Source organism: Channa argus, chromosome 2 (genome assembly GCF_033026475.1).
Source record: "Channa argus isolate prfri chromosome 2, Channa argus male v1.0, whole genome shotgun sequence".
NCBI lineage: Eukaryota > Metazoa > Chordata > Actinopteri > Anabantiformes > Channidae > Channa > Channa argus.
This window is the reverse complement of record NC_090198.1, coordinates 10945602-10962697: the sequence shown is the minus strand read 5'-3', so window position 1 is coordinate 10962697 and position 17096 is coordinate 10945602. Positions and strand designations below refer to the sequence as shown.

Genomic DNA, 17096 nt, shown 5'->3' with positions numbered 1-17096 from the left:
AAACAGACACTTAGGCACTTCTTGTTCTGTTCATTTGCTTGTGATGTGTTAAGTGATGCTGACATAGTTTCATTTGATCTTTAGAAATGAAAAAAAAATAAGCTCTTTGTTGTGAATGTAGCAACGGTCCTTGCCCTCCAATTTGCCTCACTGGCACCCACCTCCGAGTCACCCTCAGCCCCCGCCCCAGTTGCCACAACAACACCCACAACATTCATGCTCCACTTTTAAATACGAACACACACACAAAGCAAAACACTTCATAAAGACGGCTCTAAAATATTTCTGTGAATTTATATCTGTGGTTTTAATTAAATCATTTTACTAATTTAACATTGTATACATTCAAAATCTGTTAAATGGTATTTTACCAACCAGAGTGATAAAACTGCTAAGTATTAACCTCCTATGATTTATGTTGCAGTGCAAATTCAGTCTTCACACTCACACACGGACAACCTCTATCACAATCTCCATTTACTGTACCTGCAAAAGATATCATCATATGGATGTGATTGCCCCCTATTGTGAAACTCACTCTCTCAAGGGGAGTAATTCTTTATTCTGGCGCTGCTGCAGTTTGCAGGCACTGATAATCGAAGTCTATATGCAGTGTATCCTCCGACCTTCTATCACGACTCTTTATCAGATGGAAGTCAAGGAGACATCTAGCTGCCACCCTTTTAAGGCCTCTATGTGCATAATTGAACAATGGGCAATGGAAGTTATGTGATAAAATTACAGTATATCTTAAGGGAAGCAGAATCTGCCTGGATGCTTGTAAGTGCTACAGAGTTTCTGATTCCACTGTGCTTTACTTTTAAGCACAGTGCTGCTTGATGTCTTATGGTTAACGATCACCGGAGAGCATGACATGCTCGAGTTGCAACTGCGAGGCAAGAATTCAAAACAGCACACACACTGTTTTCACTACACACAACTATAAATGGAGGTTACATTACACCAACGTTTTACTCTCTGAACATCTGCACAAAGATATTTTGCATATGCTACAGGAAATTAGACATCTTTGCTTCCCATCACTCACTATTACTGTATGCCTGGTATCTCTCTTCGCCTTTAGCTTGTTTCACTGATTTCAGGTGTAAAGAAATATTATCAGATGTCATTCCATGGGACAAAACACCTGGGTGTGCATGTTCGGTGGGGATCCTTTAGGAAACACTACCCAGAAGAGAAATGCATACCATGTTCCCTATTTTAGTCCCAGCCTCTGAACAGTACTTCAGTGTATAACGTCCACTGATATTCTGAACAGGTCTTTGTCATGTAAATCCTGTGGCCAATATTTCTCCCACTCATCATCTGTGAGGGTTGAGTTTTTCTTTCTCCCTCCAGCTTCCTTCCTCACCACAATGTCTGTAAAGTGAAACTGATTCTATGCATATTTCACTATCAGCTCCCAGACACATCTGAAAGTTTAAGAACAATGTAATAAATGTGTTGATTTGATGACTTTATTTGTTTTATCACATATTTTCTCATTCAGGTTATGAAACTGTGGATTTATAAAGTTCTGCTTGTTTCCTGACAAAGCAAAACCCCATTTAAGACTGGGCTGCTTCGAGTGCACTGCATTGTTGTTATTATTATTATTACTATTAAAAAACACCAGCACCCAGTGCACATGTTGTCAGCATAAGCCCCATCCTCTCTTTGATCCCAAATTTCCCTGTCGGTTCACAGCCCTCTGGCAGAATTCAGGGCTTCTTGTTGGGCAGTGTGCTTCAACTTTGCCACGTTCCAGCGCGTCTTGACAGAGACACACTTTAAGTAACAACACGTCTCTACCCCAAAAGCACCGAGGTCAGAGGACACATGAGGTGAACACAGAATACGTAGGCAACATTAGACAGTACTTGCAAGGTGCAAACTCTCCCAGTAGCTCTGTCCAGTCTATTACCACAGCCCACTTGTGTTTTGAGTAACTGCACTTTGGTGTAATGTGAATGGACCGCTGGCTGACACATGCACTCCACAGAAAAACATGCAGGCTATTAAAGTGAGCTCTTTACCTTGCTTGGATGGACCACAGAACAGCGAAAGAAGACAGAAGAGCCAAATTATAGTCTCCACCGCCATGTACAGCCTTTGATTTCCACCAGTGGGGTAGCAGCGTGCGTCAATACAGTCAGCTATACCGTGATAGCGACATGCATATGTTGGAATCCGCTATTGTCTCCGCCGGTGCGTAAAACCGTCTCAGTGAGCGTTTAGGTCTCTATGGTTAACGCTCCCAAACTAACACTATCGTTGCATTAGTCGGGAGATAAGAGAGAGCCGTCGTGTCTCTCGGCGCTTCAACGCCATGTTGCGATCGAATGTTAAGTGTGTGTGTGTGTGTGTGTCCACATATACGCACGCGTGCACGCACATACACGCACGTTCACCAGACACTGGCTGGCTGGTCGTCGCTGGAGTCCCGAATAGCTCTCGGTGATTCTAACACATCCATTCTTCCTCCGTTTTGTTCGTGCTTTCCACCAACACTTGGAAGGTCCCTTAAGATTCGGATACGATGGAGAGAAACACTTGCAATAACACATTTGTTATAGAGTATGTTACTCCAGGCGCCCTCTGTGTGTGTGTGTGTGTGTGTGTGTGTGTGTGTGTGTGTGTGTGTGTGTGTGTGTGTCTGGGATGATGAATTCGTTAGGGCAAAGCTTCATTCGCTACAAGAGTAAAACGAAGTGTGGAGTGGTTTCTGTCTCCGTAAACTGCTAATGTGTTGCCCCGAATGAACCCGAATGTTGGAGAGAATGGTGACGTCGATTAACGTTTTTTTTAACAAAACTATGCAAAATCTACACTCACTAATATTTTATTCAATATATTCATCAATATATTTTATTCATAAACTTCCCCGTTGTATATGTACATGCACGCATATGGATGCATGGCAGCTTGAATACTTGTGGGTGAAAAAAGAAAAAAAAAGGGATAGCAAGAGAGAGAGGCACATGTGCTCCATGGGCAAGAGCAGGCAGGCAAGAGGAGGAGGAAGAGGAGGAGAAAGGGTTGGGGGGCGTTTGTGGTGTGCATCCCAATCAATCAACCAGCTCCCCTCCTGCACTTAGCGCTGAGGGAATCACTGACTTTTGCATGCAAACACATAGCAGGAGCCAGCTGGAGCCCAGCCCTCCCACAGCAGACAAAGACACTCCTCGTGCAGCATCCTCAGCATCACTGACACCAGCAACATCCACCACATTGCAAAGCCCACAAAAGCAAAGCCTTATCCAGATGCAGCACTTCTACATAAGAGCTGCTACTTGTTACACTGTGAAGAATTGATGTTGTAAAGTGTGATATCATTGAGGTTAAATATGTACAGATTGGCTTGCTTGAGAAATTATATGACACATATTACAGCTTTTCACAGTGCTTTTAAACTGGGTCTGTATTTTCAAAATAACCATAGAGAATATAAGAGCAGAATCATTTCTGAACTTTTTACAACATAAAGAAGAGAAATAAAAAGCTTAAAAAAAACATAAAAATCAGCACTGAAGGAGTTCACTTTGGTAATAATGTCTTGTCCATCCAAACTTCTTATTTTAGCAAATTTATTTTATACTTGTGAGACTGATTTGAGCAGATGAAATAAAATGGGATTAATGTATTTACACAGTGTCTGATTAAAGCAAATGTCTGGGTCACTACATGCAATGTGATTGCATTGAAAAAACTAATATCATTGCCACGTCCTCTGTGATTGTGGTCAAGCAATAATTTCCCGGCTCCTTTCTTATCTCCAGGTGCTGCAAAATAATGAACACAAACTACCAGCTGCTCGCAATATTCTCTACAAAAGCGATACGTTCAGAAAGTGCTCTGCTTTAGTTTTCTCATGAATTATTGACACTTTGCTATTTGCTTGAGTTTTGTCGGTGGGCCTCTATCCATTGCATTGTGTGCTCCGCTGTGTGGTTATTGTAGAGAGTATTATAAATAGACAGCAGCGCAAGTATGCAATGCAGGGCATGATTATGCAGTGTAAATGCAGTACCAGCAGTCAAGACAGACAATATGTGCCCCTTCAGAACCTCAAAAGCTGATCCGGTGAAGGGTACGACCTGCCCTGTTCTCAATTACAAGTAACCTGAATCCTTTAAAGAACAACATGCTGAAGGAAAAGTTGAAAGCAGATTTCGAATTTGTTACCCCTGACAAACATGGCTGGCTTTGCCCTCCTGTTCATATTATTAATGACACTGGTGGCTTTAATATTGAATATTAGTCTGTCATTATCATATTTAAAGGAGTTTTGTACAAGATAAAAAAAAAAACAATGTGATGCAGAAATTACAGTAGAGGACTGTGTTCTATCAGCTCTATTTTCAAAAAGAAAACAAACCATGGTAGCCAAAGATAGAGTAGGCCAATTGCTGAGAAAATTATTTACACATTTGATACTCTGCCCACTGAGACCAATTAGGATTGTAAACTTGTCTGGCTTGAGTCAAACAGCAAGCGGTTTTAGTAGTTTCTCTTGGCTGTTAGTGGTAGGTTGGTGTTGCTGCTTTTCTTTGAAAACAAATTAGATTTTTCTACCACAGACAATATTGTAATTGCTTGGCAAGGAGCTGAGCAGCTCTGCAGCACACCAGAATATGTTCATCTCAGTAACTGTTGTACTCACTGTTAGCTAAAAACACTTTTCCTAAAATAACTGCATGAGATGAGATTAAACACATTTGATTCCAGTGCTGTTTCATGTTTCAATATTTCTTAATACAAGGATAAAAGAACTCAGGCTGCTAGTCCAAAAATACAGTCCTGTTTTTTTAGTAGGCCTTTTTTCATGTCAACAATAAAATAAATTTAATATTAATTATAAAAACTTGCTTGCATTTTTCAAACTAAAATACATGATGTATTTTTGTTGATCTAAATGATGACTTAAGGAATATAACAACTTTACAAACAACTGGAAGTACAGGAGGTACTACCAACACCAAGCACAACCAAAAATAAACATTAATATTTTAAATGCAATAACAAGATGCGATCATTGAGGATGACATACTTATTATTCATTAGCACAAATCATAAAGAACACAAACTGTACTGAATAATAGACGGTTTTTATTATGAGGTTCACTGGCCATATTGTAGTGCAAGGACTGTCAAGTGCTGATACTGTATACCAACACCTTTTGTGTTAATTAAGTGAACAAAGGATTCAAACAGTTTTTAATTGAGCCATTTGGTTTTTGGCCTTTATTTAAAATTCATGTGTAGTGTCCATTTGATCATGTTAAAGAGTACAAAAAAAGAGTATTTGAATTACTTCACAACACTCGTTTTTATGACTTTCTTCCTCACAGCAGTGGGAGATTTAAGGCTGAATTATACAGCAGTCAATCTGACTGTGTGGCAGTCAGTCACTGCTACATTTAGTGCCTCACTAAAATATGTTAGACTGTTTCTTTTGGTTTCACCAGGATTTTGGCTTATTAATTAGTATCCTGATGCATTTCACAAGTATTTAAAAAGGTTGGAAATCAATCACATTTTCTGTTTTATATATATATATATATATATATATATATATATATATATATATATATATATATACATACACGTGTATATATATATATACATATAAACACGTGTGTGTGTGTGTGTGTATATATATATATACACATCTATATAGATATAGATTTTCAATTCAATTCAATTCAACTTTATTTATATAGCGCCAATTTACAACAAAGTCATCTCAAGGCACTTTACAGAATAAAGTCCACACTACACAAGTATGTAGAAGCAACCCAACAAATCCCCCTTGAGCAAGCCATAGGCAACAGTGGAGAGGAAAAACTCCCTTTAATGGGAGAAACCTCCAGCAGAACCAGGCTCAGGGTGGGCGGCCATCTGCCTTGACCGGTTGGGGTGAGTGGAAAGTTGAGAAACAAAAGAAAAGAGCAACGAAAGCAACAACAAAACAACAACAAAAAGCAACAACAAAACAACAAGAAAAGCAACAACAAAGCATCGTACAGGTTGTAGGACATAGAATTAATGGTATACAGTGGTGACAAGTAAATGTATAGAGAAAAGCTAGTTCAGTTTGAGTGAGCAGTTTAACTATAAGCTTTATCAAAAAGGAAGGTTTTAAGCCTAGTCTTAAAAGTAGAGAGGGTGTCTGCTCCCCGAATTTGGATTGGAAGCTGGTTCCACAGGAGAGGAGCTTGATAGCTAAAGGCTCTGCCTCCCATTCTACTTTTGCAAACTCTGGGAACCACAAGTAGGCCTGTATTTTGGGATCGAAGTGGTCTAATCGGGCTATACAGAACTATGAGATCTTTTAAATATGATGGAGCTTGACCATTAGGAGCTTTGTATGTAAGGAGGAGGGTTTTGAACTCTATCCTAGATTTTATGGGAAGCCAATGAAGAGAAGCTAGTGAAGGTGAAATATGATCTCTCTTTCCTAATCCAGTCAGCACTCTTGCTGCAGCATTTTGGATTAATTGAAGGCTTTTTAGGGAGTTATTAGGACACCCCAGAAGTAGGGAATTACAGTAGTCCAACCTAGAAGTAACAAATGCATGGACCAGATGCATATATATATTAGTTTTTTACATGTCAGTTGTGTAGTTTTCAAATCTCATATTTTAAAGAAACTCGGTGTCTGATATGAAAGCAGTTATAATGTGGAAAAGAATTTTTTAAAACTCAGTTTGCTGCTTCACTTACACTTTTGAGTCTGTGGTATTTGTGTTTTTATACTCCTCAGTACAGTAGCCTCCATGGTGGCTGTATTTCATCTTCCACGAGGTCAAAGACACTGAGCTCAGTCTGACAGTACAGCCTCTCTTGAATGGTTAGGGTAATGACTGAGAGACAGATAGAACAGTGCCCCCAGCTGGACGTACTGAGTGGTGACTACATTGCATTCAGACAGAGGCATGCATCATTCAACAATTCAGCAACACAAAGAGAGCAAAGCTGATCAGAATGTTAAATAAACCCACTGTAAAAAGAAATAGGTTCTAAAGTTTCTACATCAGCTTTCTTGGTCGGATTTTTATTTAGCTTTCCTGTAGTAACACAAACTGAGAATCCACACCTTTCTGCCGCTAAAATATTCATATGTTCATCCTCCATTTCTAGCGGGGTTTAATCAACTATTGTGAAATGTTTAGTGAACAAACACTGTATGCTGTGGTCCATGGTTCATGTTTGGATATGTAAATGAGGGTGGTGTATGATTGCCTTGCCACAATGTTATTCCACCTCCTTCCGCTGGAGGGGTGCCCTCCACATACTTGGCCTGGAGGAAAGCGTCTCCATAGAAACTAAGACAAAGGTGGCACATGGGCTTAGAAGGTGACTGGGCAAATGGGTTTTCTTTTGGAGGACAATGACACCAGGGTGCACTGGCGCTGGGCCGGATTTGAGAGCATCAAGCAGGGATATTAAGTGTCGAACAACTGATACTTATTTTTACCTCATTTAAAGCACATTTACTCACCCAATGAAGATAAATACATGTATTCATGTAATCAGTATGAAACATGAGGACTTACATGTTTGTGTGGTAGAGTGTGTGCATGTACTAGTGCAGTGCTTCCACAAGTTTTATAACATTTTCACACCAAATTACAACCAACTTTTTAAGGTGTCATTAGCATTCTGCTTAACTTAATTATGCTTCTTCACTCATTTGTGGATTTTCTGTAGATCAAATGAAGCACATGGAGAGTTACAGAGATAAATAAAAATGCACATTCCAAGAAAAAGGATGTATCTCTCTGCTGTATCTCTGTGCTAAATGTTCACCAAATCTTAAGATGTGTTTTACCCCCACTTCTTCAGTCTTTTAATGTTTCACTGGATACTTTATATGCTACTTTCTATCTACACCCCATGCAGGATGATGATGAACACGCAGCAAAGAGGTCCCAGAAAAGCCTCATTGTGTTGCCTCAGTGCTGTGTTGGCAAAGCTCATGCAGGAAATCTGACTTTACTATTCTAATCCATGCAGAGTAAAGAACTGTTAGCAAGCAGGAGTGGGAGGGAGTAGGTGGGCGCTGTCAATAGCCATTGCGACCATTACTCTCTGAAAGAAGCAGCCCTCATCCTAATTATCTTTAAAAAGTAGATTCTGAATAAGAATTTCAGTTGAGGATTGTGAGGTGTTCAAGAAAGAAGCACATCTCAATGGTCCTGTCAGTGGCAGCCTTGTTGGGTGTAGGGGCAGAATGACACACGAAAGACAAACCATTAAAGTAAACCTTTCTGTATATTTATGATAGGCCTAAGAATAACCTGTCAGAAGCTCATTTAGACTTTTTATGATAAACATTTGTGAAGACTGGAGAGGAAAAATAACAGTGGAAGAATTGACAGTGTGAGATTAAAAAAAAATTAAAGTAAAGCATTAAAGTTTTACTAGCTTTCCATCCCTAAGGTCTTTTATTTGACAGCTTACGGTTTGACAGTTGATAAAACATGAATTCTGTTAATTTACAGATAGTTCAACAGTTTTCCCTTTTATTATTTATTCCCTGGACTGCATTGCACTGAATTCTGTTACTAGCCAGGCTGACAGATCCTGCTCAGATTTGTAGTGTTACCTTATTTTTCTAATATTGTTCTTTGCAATATCTGCTGCAATATCTGTTATGTAAAATCTCATTTTAAACTAGACGAAGGTATCTTTTCCCTGTAAACTGTAACTTTTCCAATGTGAGCTGGGATTTGACTTCCACTGTGTTGTACGCAAGTTTATTTCTGAGGAGCTCATCTTGTAAAAAGCTGCATTAAAGGACATCATATGTTTTAGTTGCAGCAGATCTTAATTGCACTTTAAAATCTAATAGCTTTCCTAACTTTAAATTAGTTACTTTACTTAACTATTACCAATATACACTTCTTACTAGTTTTCATCAAATTGAAGGTTAATTGCTGAGGGAAAAAACCCAAGTTCTGTGTCTGTATGGGGATAGTTTGAAATGGTAAAATTAATGAATAAGAAATTAATAAATAATAACAAATTAATAAATAACCCGCCACCTCCTTTGTAAGGGGTTCTATTGTATCATATTCTATTTGTGAAAGAAAGAGGTTGTATACTTAAAAAAGTTTAACACTACTGTACTATAAAAATACTCCATCACATGCAAAGGTCAAACAAAATATACTTAAAATAATAAACATACTTTTATACAATTGTATTGCGTAAAAAGGCCACGGTCAATATTATTATTATTATTACTATTACTATTAGTAGTTGTAGTAGTTGTTGTTGTTGTTTAGGCTTATATCCTTTGGGCAATTTTTAATAGGCTATTGAAAGCCACTTTTTCTGTAAACTGAATTTATTTTTTGTAAAATCACAATATGAAAAGTTGGTAATTTGTTATGCAGTAATATTTGCACTGTAGCACAAAAGCACCCACTAATACAGGTAATCAAATATATCGATATACCCCTATGATTGTTGTAAACCTGTGTAATGTATGCAGATGTTTCTGTTAAGGAGGGAAACATGAACACGGCATAGAAATACCCTCTAAATGGTAGTTTACCTCTAATACCAGGCGAGGTAGGTCGTTTGCAGTTGCCTTCGTCTCTGGCTTGTTTCGGTACCATGGACAGAGAGTTAAACGGTGATTGGGTCGACCCAACAACGTCAGGGATTAGAGTAATCCTCCTATTGGTCTGAGTCAAAGTGACAGCAGATTTACGCCCCGTGATTGGGTGGGAGTCAGGACAGATGGGACTTTTTACTTAATGCACAGGAGACTGTCTCGTAATCGTTTTTCCATTTACCTGTAGTCATCGTCCGACTGGCAGCGCGACTCGCTCCAACACGAAGCCTCCACCGAGGACTGTGCAGCGTGAGCAGAGTAGCGGCTGCTCTCTGCAGGAGGTAAGCAGCTTAAGTTTCCTGTGGAGTCTGTAATTCCCAGCTTTCACGAGCAGTCCCCCACCCCACCCCCCACCCCCCAAGGCTCTCGCAGGTTGGTAATATTGTTGGCTCATTTCATTCATCAAATGCAAGTTGCATGTGATTGCAACAGGCGTTCGGTGCAGGCCGCTTCATTTCGGAGTGTTTTCATTGGTTGCTGAAGTCTCATCCCCGCCACAAACACGTGCGTGGACGGCTCACACATGAAATCCTCTGAACGTCTTAACTTGCGTATGACACTCTCAGTTTGACGCCTTTTACCATATGATAACAATCGTTTTGTCAAAAGTATGTGGGCTAATTTCGTAATTTACATATCAGACCAAACTGCAATTTGCTCCATTCACAGTGCTTTTTATCTGACGGACTCACCAGACTGAAGAAAGAGTAAATCTACAGAAAGCAGCAAACGTGACAGTGTGTCCACATGGCAGGTCAGTATTATGAGGTCATGTACAGTACAGTAAAAACGAAAGGTCCTGAGAGCCCACCATTTCTGACGGATTCAAAATCACTTGCAGAGCCAAACTTCCCCCCACTACCTGGATTTATTCCAATCAAGCCATGTTTCTATCAGGACTTCGATGAGATCCCTGAACAGCATCGGAGCATGTGCAAGAAAATGTACCACCTGTGGATGTGTGAGTGACCTTAAGTGGCCATTATCATGACATTGTCTTCAGGTCAAGCTAATGTGTGATAATCAGAGATTACATTTTAAGCCTTTAAAAAAAAACAAAACAAAACAAAACAAAACTCCCAGAAGTGTTTAAAAGAAATTGAGAATTTCCCTTGAGGTGAGGCCCATAAACTGCCTATTTTAACATGGTGTTTATTTCTTGATAAGAACTATGTAACTGAAGTGCAATGGTGTACAAAAATCCTTTTTGGCCAAAATATTTTTTTATTGGCTGTGGCTTTTATTTCCTGACTGGTTTATTTGCTAATGAGTCAGAGCGCTGACCAGATGGTCGTGGTTTTAGCGGAGCAGTTAATGTTGGAATTGTGTTGAACAATTTTTGCCAGAAGCACTTTCATCAACGTTTATTACACCATAAACAAGCACCACAATGATGTTTGATATTGCTGTGCTCTGGAAGCTCCCTGGCCGTCCACAAAGCCATGAAAACCTAGCTGAGGACAGAAGAACAGCACCAAAGCAAAGATGCATCCACATTGACAAAGGTGCTATGATACAAACTTAACATGTAGGAATGGAACAAAAGGGGAAAAGGGAAATGTTAAGATAAGGGGGAAAAAACACGAAAATGACCCAGTGCAGAAGTCCCTCTCCACTTCATATCAAACACAGACTGATTTGGGCTGTGTTAAAGTTTACAAAACCACAAGTTTTCCATATTCCGTGAATAATCACTTATACTCATCTTTTATTGAAGCTTAACTCTTTTCTTTTTGCAGACGCCCTCTTTTATCGTATTCAATAAACACAAAAAGGTATTCAGAGTCCCAAACTGCTTTGGCTGTGCTATTACTGTATTTCCATCTGTGGCAAATGTATTTTTATTTTTTTCTTGCATTCAGATCTGCCATTTGATACATGTTACAGTGTTCCGCCACTGCATGTACATTTCGTTTCACACCATTGAAGTTGTACGTCCCTTTTGCTGAAGTGTTTCTTTCTCATTTCATTGAACCCATCTGAAGCCAAAACCAAGTTGTTGTTGTTTTCCTGCTTTGCATTTGTGTAACTAAAGGGTTAACTTGATATCTGTCATGTTGTGGCTATGTTTAGTCTCATCATTTAATTAGAAGGCACTTTAAATTTTCTCTGTAGACCAAAATGTGAAACTAATTGGCCTTCTTTGCGAGTTTAGAGAAGAAAGATGGCACCAGAGTGCAACGGTCCAATGAGAACCAAGGGCATCTTAAGTAGGCAGCAATGTAACCTTGTTATATTACTGGGAGTTAAAAGAAAATGACACACACAAAGAGACTATACAGAAAACCCAAGTGCTGCAATTATATATTTCAAATTATGTTAATGCTGGCTGTCTTCATATCAATTTCCTATTTTTCCAAGCTCTTTAATACATGTGCATATTTGTGTGTGTTTGCATGTGTAACAGATGAATGTATGTTTTGTCCATCAATGTCTAAAGTAATTCTGTTCTGACCCTACAGTGAATAGTGCTACACTTGCAGTGAATCTTATTGCCTGCTTTGCTTGGATGTTTAGCGGAGGTGGAGTGACAAACTTTGGTTTGGCTATCATCTGGCTCCTCATGTTTACTCCCTGCTCTTATGTCTGTTGGTTTAGGCCCATCTACAAGGCCTTTAAGTAAGTCAACAATAAATGTAATTGTTAATGTTAGGTATCGTTCTACTGAGACAAAAACTGTCATATACAGTGCACTGTAAATTCTAATACTGAATGATAGAGACGATAGTTTTTCATTGTATTTGCCCACTGTAGTATTTCTATGATCAGTGTTATATTCCTTTCATAGGGGTTTTTGACTCTCATTTGGCAGATCAGAGAACTATTGTAGATCAGAGGTATTTCTTTCTGCCATGTTGGCAACCATTTATGTAAAGAAATGCTGAAAAAACTATTCTCACCATACTTCAATATGAACATTTTTCTAAAGGCCCATCAAAGCCAAAACAAAATGTATGAGCAACAGCGCAGACACAATAAATGTTCCAATAAATTCGATATGGCGACAAAAGAGCACCCAGAACATTGTCTCCACCCCCTCCACCGAAAAGGCGCTGTAATTTTCAAAGCCTTTGCTTTTAAGGAGATCTTGTTAATACATCAATAGCATGTTTCTGCCAGCCTGGCTATCATACGAAATCTTAAATCACGTCTTTATCGCATGATTCTAGGTATATTTCATATGATCCTTTTCCTTATTGTTAGGTAGGGGTTTGATTGCCATGAACAATATGAATATTATGGTACAAAGTCTGAAATTAAAATACAATATTATGTTGTTTGTCTTTTTTGAAGGACTGACAGCTCCTTCAACTTCATGCTGTTCTTTTTTGTCTTCATGGCCCAAGTTGGCATCAGCATCATCCAAAGCATAGGCATCCCTGGATGGGGAGTATGGTAAGTAGTCAGAGACTAATAATGAATAGAATATATTTCTCTTATCCTGTTTCTTTATATTATTGAGGTATAAAAAATTCAAAAGGGTCATTTGCATGGTTATCAAGTTGATGGAATTGCTCCCATACAAAGGTTTATTAATTGTGCGAAGGGTAACTCACTGCTGAATTCCCCTTTATTGAAAATTATGGATGTGCAACTCTTTTTTTAGACACCTTGAAGTTCCCATATACCCCTCCCAGCATTTTAAGTGACTCTGATTGTTCTACAGTTAAACAACTCAAATTAACAAAAGTTCTTTTAATAAGGCTACAAAATCTGCTTTTGGCTGAGACATTTTTAACTTGAGCAATAAATCCAATCTGGTTGCCTGTATCTTTTAAAGACTTGCTTTCATTAACGTGGCAGTGATAGACCATCACAAAATGCCCTCATAACTTTTATTATAGTCCTGTTATTAGATCTTGAGAGGTTGTTAAAAAAAATCCTCAAAATGTCACCTGACTCAGGCTGATGATATGAAATTAATATTATGACAGTCTCCATAAAGTTTATAAATGTCACCATGTGCAATTTGCTAGCTCCTTGTAAGAGCTATAAAATGTTTAAACTTTATATTACAGTACTTAAAGTCTACAGAATTATTGGCATTTAACATCCAGATGTCCTGTGGTTGTACCATGATGAGGAATAACAGACAATACAATAACAGATGATAAAAGCTCACGTGACATTCATAGATCTATTTGAATAAGTTGTTGGATAAAATTTTGTTAATAAGTCATCCCTGTCTTTTTCAGTGGTTGGCTGGCTACCATCTCCTATTTCAGCTATAATATTTTGACTGCACTGATCATGCTGATCCCCACTATCATGTTCACTGCTGTGGCCTCATTGTCCTTTATTGCCCTCACCAGGGTAAGAATTTTACTCATGCATTTCTACAAAACCTGGGCTAAAATTCTTTCATGAATTTATTCAAGAATTTAAATCAATTTTCCATCATTTGCTGTAGCTTCTATGCTTTCATCTGCTTGATATCATGGACGTGCTTTGTATTTTGGTTTGGTTTACAGTACTACAGTGATGGACCTTCATCACCACAGGATTTGAAAATGGTTATTTTATCAAAGCTGCACCATTACAAAATATTTAAAGTTCTTTATTCTTTAGAGTAACTACACATACCGTAGGTCCAATTATAATACAGAATTTAAGATTTGGTGGCTTAGAAAAACAGCCTAATCTATGTGATAATATCAGTGTAAACAATAAAAAAAAACACTTCTACCAACAATAAGTTATTATCCCACCTCATCTGCAGATCCATAATTTTTACCGTGGCAGTGGAAACAGCATTTCCAAAGCTCAGGAGGAATGGGCAACAGGGGCCTGGAAGAACCCTCATGTCCAGGCTGCGGCCCAGCAGGCAGCCATGGGGGCAGCTGCTGGGGCCATGCAAGATCAATATTCCAGCCCACAATATAATGAGATGTAGTCTCTTCAAGGCAAGAAGAACCACAGAAATGATGCATGAGTTATGCCAAAGTCTGGTCGGCATGTTTAGGACAATCACACCACTTCCCACGATTTTGTTAAGTTATTTCAGTAAAAACCTTTGCATAATTTCAGACGTACAATTTTTATATCTTGTCCAGGCTCAGCAGGACTGTTAGCAATTTCATCATTTGACAAACATACTGTATATCTCTGTAGGGTGTTGGTCATTGCCTTCCTGTAGTAAGGGGATGCTAATTAGTAGTTTTTTATAGTATTTCATTATTTTCATTGTTTTTTGTTGTTGTAGTTGTTTTTCCTTTGTCAATGGAACTAGTTTTCAATGTGGATTATTTTAGTGGCTCCATTGTGAGAGCTGTGTGCTTTGTGTTTGTTTTTGTGCAGTTTTTACAAAAGAAACAAATATAACAAATATAAAAATCTATATTTTTCTTGTGGTGAAGTTTATATTATATAGCAGCTAAGAAATTAATTAGGTTGTTTGGTTTTAGTTTGTCTATTTTCTAGCTCAAAGATAAACCAAAAATGGGAACTATTTTGAATCATGCTACTTTCTTTGACCTCAGCACAATTTCATCATATTTCTGTGCAGTTTATTAATTTTTGCACTGTGAAATGAAAGAATGTTGCAATGTGTAAATTCAATTCTGTCAGTATTACAATGACAAAGACTATTATTGCAAGTCTTTAGCTGGATTTAAATAGAAAGTGAAAATCCATCTAATTCTTATTTGAAGCTTCCTGTTGACATGTCTACCATGCACTGATTTACCATGCATCAGATTTAAACAACTGGAGAATGAAATTACTTGAAATGAATTCTGGGTCAGCTCATCTACTAACCAAATGGAAGAATAACGTTATAACAAATGTGTCATTTATTAGCTATTGTGTCAAATGACATTTCTCCTGTTGTATGCCTGTGTGACCACAGAGAGGCGCTGATGATTTGAGTTTGAAATAAATAGCTTCAACATGTACAGATTACCTTCATTTATCCTTCACAGATTATATTCTGTGCATATGACAGGCCCTTTTTTTTCTCATCTGTCTCTTTTTCTTTATGTTGCTCTCTTCTCAGTCTTCATCCCCATTATATTTAATGACTGCTTTGGTAATCAAGGTAATCCACAAACATTTGCAAGAACAAATGTCAACCAGTGTGTTATTTATTGACATGTGCTCAATGTTTCATCTGCATGAGGAAAACCACTGCACTGAAGTATAAATGTATAGCACAAAATTAGAATAGGTACATGAAAATCAATAAGACATGTCTTGTTAATAAATCCACATTTGGTTGTGCCAAATGCAAGACATTCATTTGAGCAGTAATCTGGAGGTACACATGGTAGATGATCATGTGGAGTGACTGCAGCATGCAGACTTGTTAAGTTTGTTTAAAAAGTTGGGGGTTGGTACCTCAAGATCAGTTAGAAGCAAATGGGATATCATTGCTCAGTCATTGTGTTCCATCAGATCAGGGGTTCAAATACAGACATCAGGCTTCGCACTGATCTTTGTGTCAACACCGTTTATTTCTTACATCTGAGCCCATATTCAGGGAAGACTTATGTCTGTGTTAAAAGAAAACATAATCCCACAGCAGGTTTAGTATAGGGTATGAGGATGAACGAAAACGCACCACATTTCCTTTCAACTGTTTTTGTACATCATCTAACAAGTTGTGTTTCCAATCGAGGTACTACAACATGTGTGCTACATGCACTTGTCTCTTTAATGCTTTGGCATAATTGAGGCTACAGTGCATTAAACATACTCGTTTGAGTAAGATCTTAAAATAAGCTGCTATGTTTAATATCCACAAATTGCAAAGAGTTTGTTATATTACTGTTATGCACTTAGTGAAGGGGGTTGCGTTGCATAGAGCCTATTTGTTTCTTGTTTGAGTGTTTTGTTATATTTGCCCCATTTAATCAAGACATTGTACTCAATCATTAAAATGTGATTTTTAAATTGTTTCCAATACATTAGACACAGCAAATGGGGGTGCAGCTACATTTAAACACTGTTAAAATGGGGCATAAAAATAGAAAGTACATGGTTCTCCTTCAGGTGGCAGTATTGGCCCTTTATTGGTGTCCATAAGTCAAAAAGACTGCCCATCGGTGGTATTATAAAAATTGGTTTTTTTCCTCTCTATATTCAAAATCATCACAGAAGCACTAGACATCTGAAAAAGGCTGGGTGATTGATACAAAATTGATACGATTGATACAAGAATGTGTATTCTTGTTACAAACACTCTTGACATTCTGAGAACAGATGACCATCATAGATTAGATTCAAAATACAACTGAAGTGGGTTTGTGTGGATGTCCTCTTCCCCACTAACTGCCTTCCTCTCTGTTGTGGGAGTGATAGAATTACTCTGTGGAGAGGGGGATGAAATTATACAGCAATATAAATGCCCAGAGGATCTACCAGCAGCCACCTACAAACACTGTAATTGCCATACACAATCTCTTGTGACAGCAAGTGACAGCAAAGACTTGCACCTTCCCGTAAACAGGACTGGTTGTCAGATACAGAA

General features: G+C 38.3%; 2 protein-coding genes across 5 annotated transcripts in view; one reads left to right on the top strand and one right to left on the bottom strand.

Moving 5' to 3' along the window:
* igdcc4 (immunoglobulin superfamily, DCC subclass, member 4) overlaps positions 1-2565 on the bottom strand; it is a 35182-nt gene extending 32617 nt beyond the window's left edge. For 2 of the 4 annotated variants that reach the window (XM_067495313.1, XM_067495314.1), the window contains exon 1: positions 2037-2565. In XM_067495313.1, coding sequence (XP_067351414.1) covers positions 2037-2103 — 67 coding nt within the window. In that variant the 5' untranslated portion in view covers positions 2104-2565. The remainder of the gene's footprint in view (positions 1-2036) is intronic. The other 2 variants (XM_067495311.1, XM_067495312.1) reach the window with 1 other exon arrangement.
* A 7120-nt stretch (positions 2566-9685) lies between these two features.
* On the top strand, positions 9686-15520 carry LOC137120747 (secretory carrier-associated membrane protein 5-like). Its single transcript, XM_067495959.1, has 7 exons — positions 9686-9909; positions 10298-10382; positions 10470-10589; positions 12091-12247; positions 12923-13024; positions 13825-13942; positions 14349-15520. The coding sequence occupies exons 2-7, from the start codon at positions 10376-10378 to the stop codon at positions 14520-14522; spliced, it is 678 nt and encodes a 225-aa protein (XP_067352060.1). The 5' UTR covers positions 9686-9909; positions 10298-10375; the 3' UTR covers positions 14523-15520.
* The last annotated feature ends 1576 nt before the right edge of the window (positions 15521-17096 follow it).

Coding starts and splice junctions, on each gene's coding strand:
- LOC137120747 (XM_067495959.1), top strand. Junction 10,590..12,090: donor AATGTACCACCTGTGGATGT/GTGAGTGACCTT, acceptor CTGACCCTACAG/TGAATAGTGCTACACTTGCA. Junction 12,248..12,922: donor CCCATCTACAAGGCCTTTAA/GTAAGTCAACAA, acceptor TCTTTTTTGAAG/GACTGACAGCTCCTTCAACT.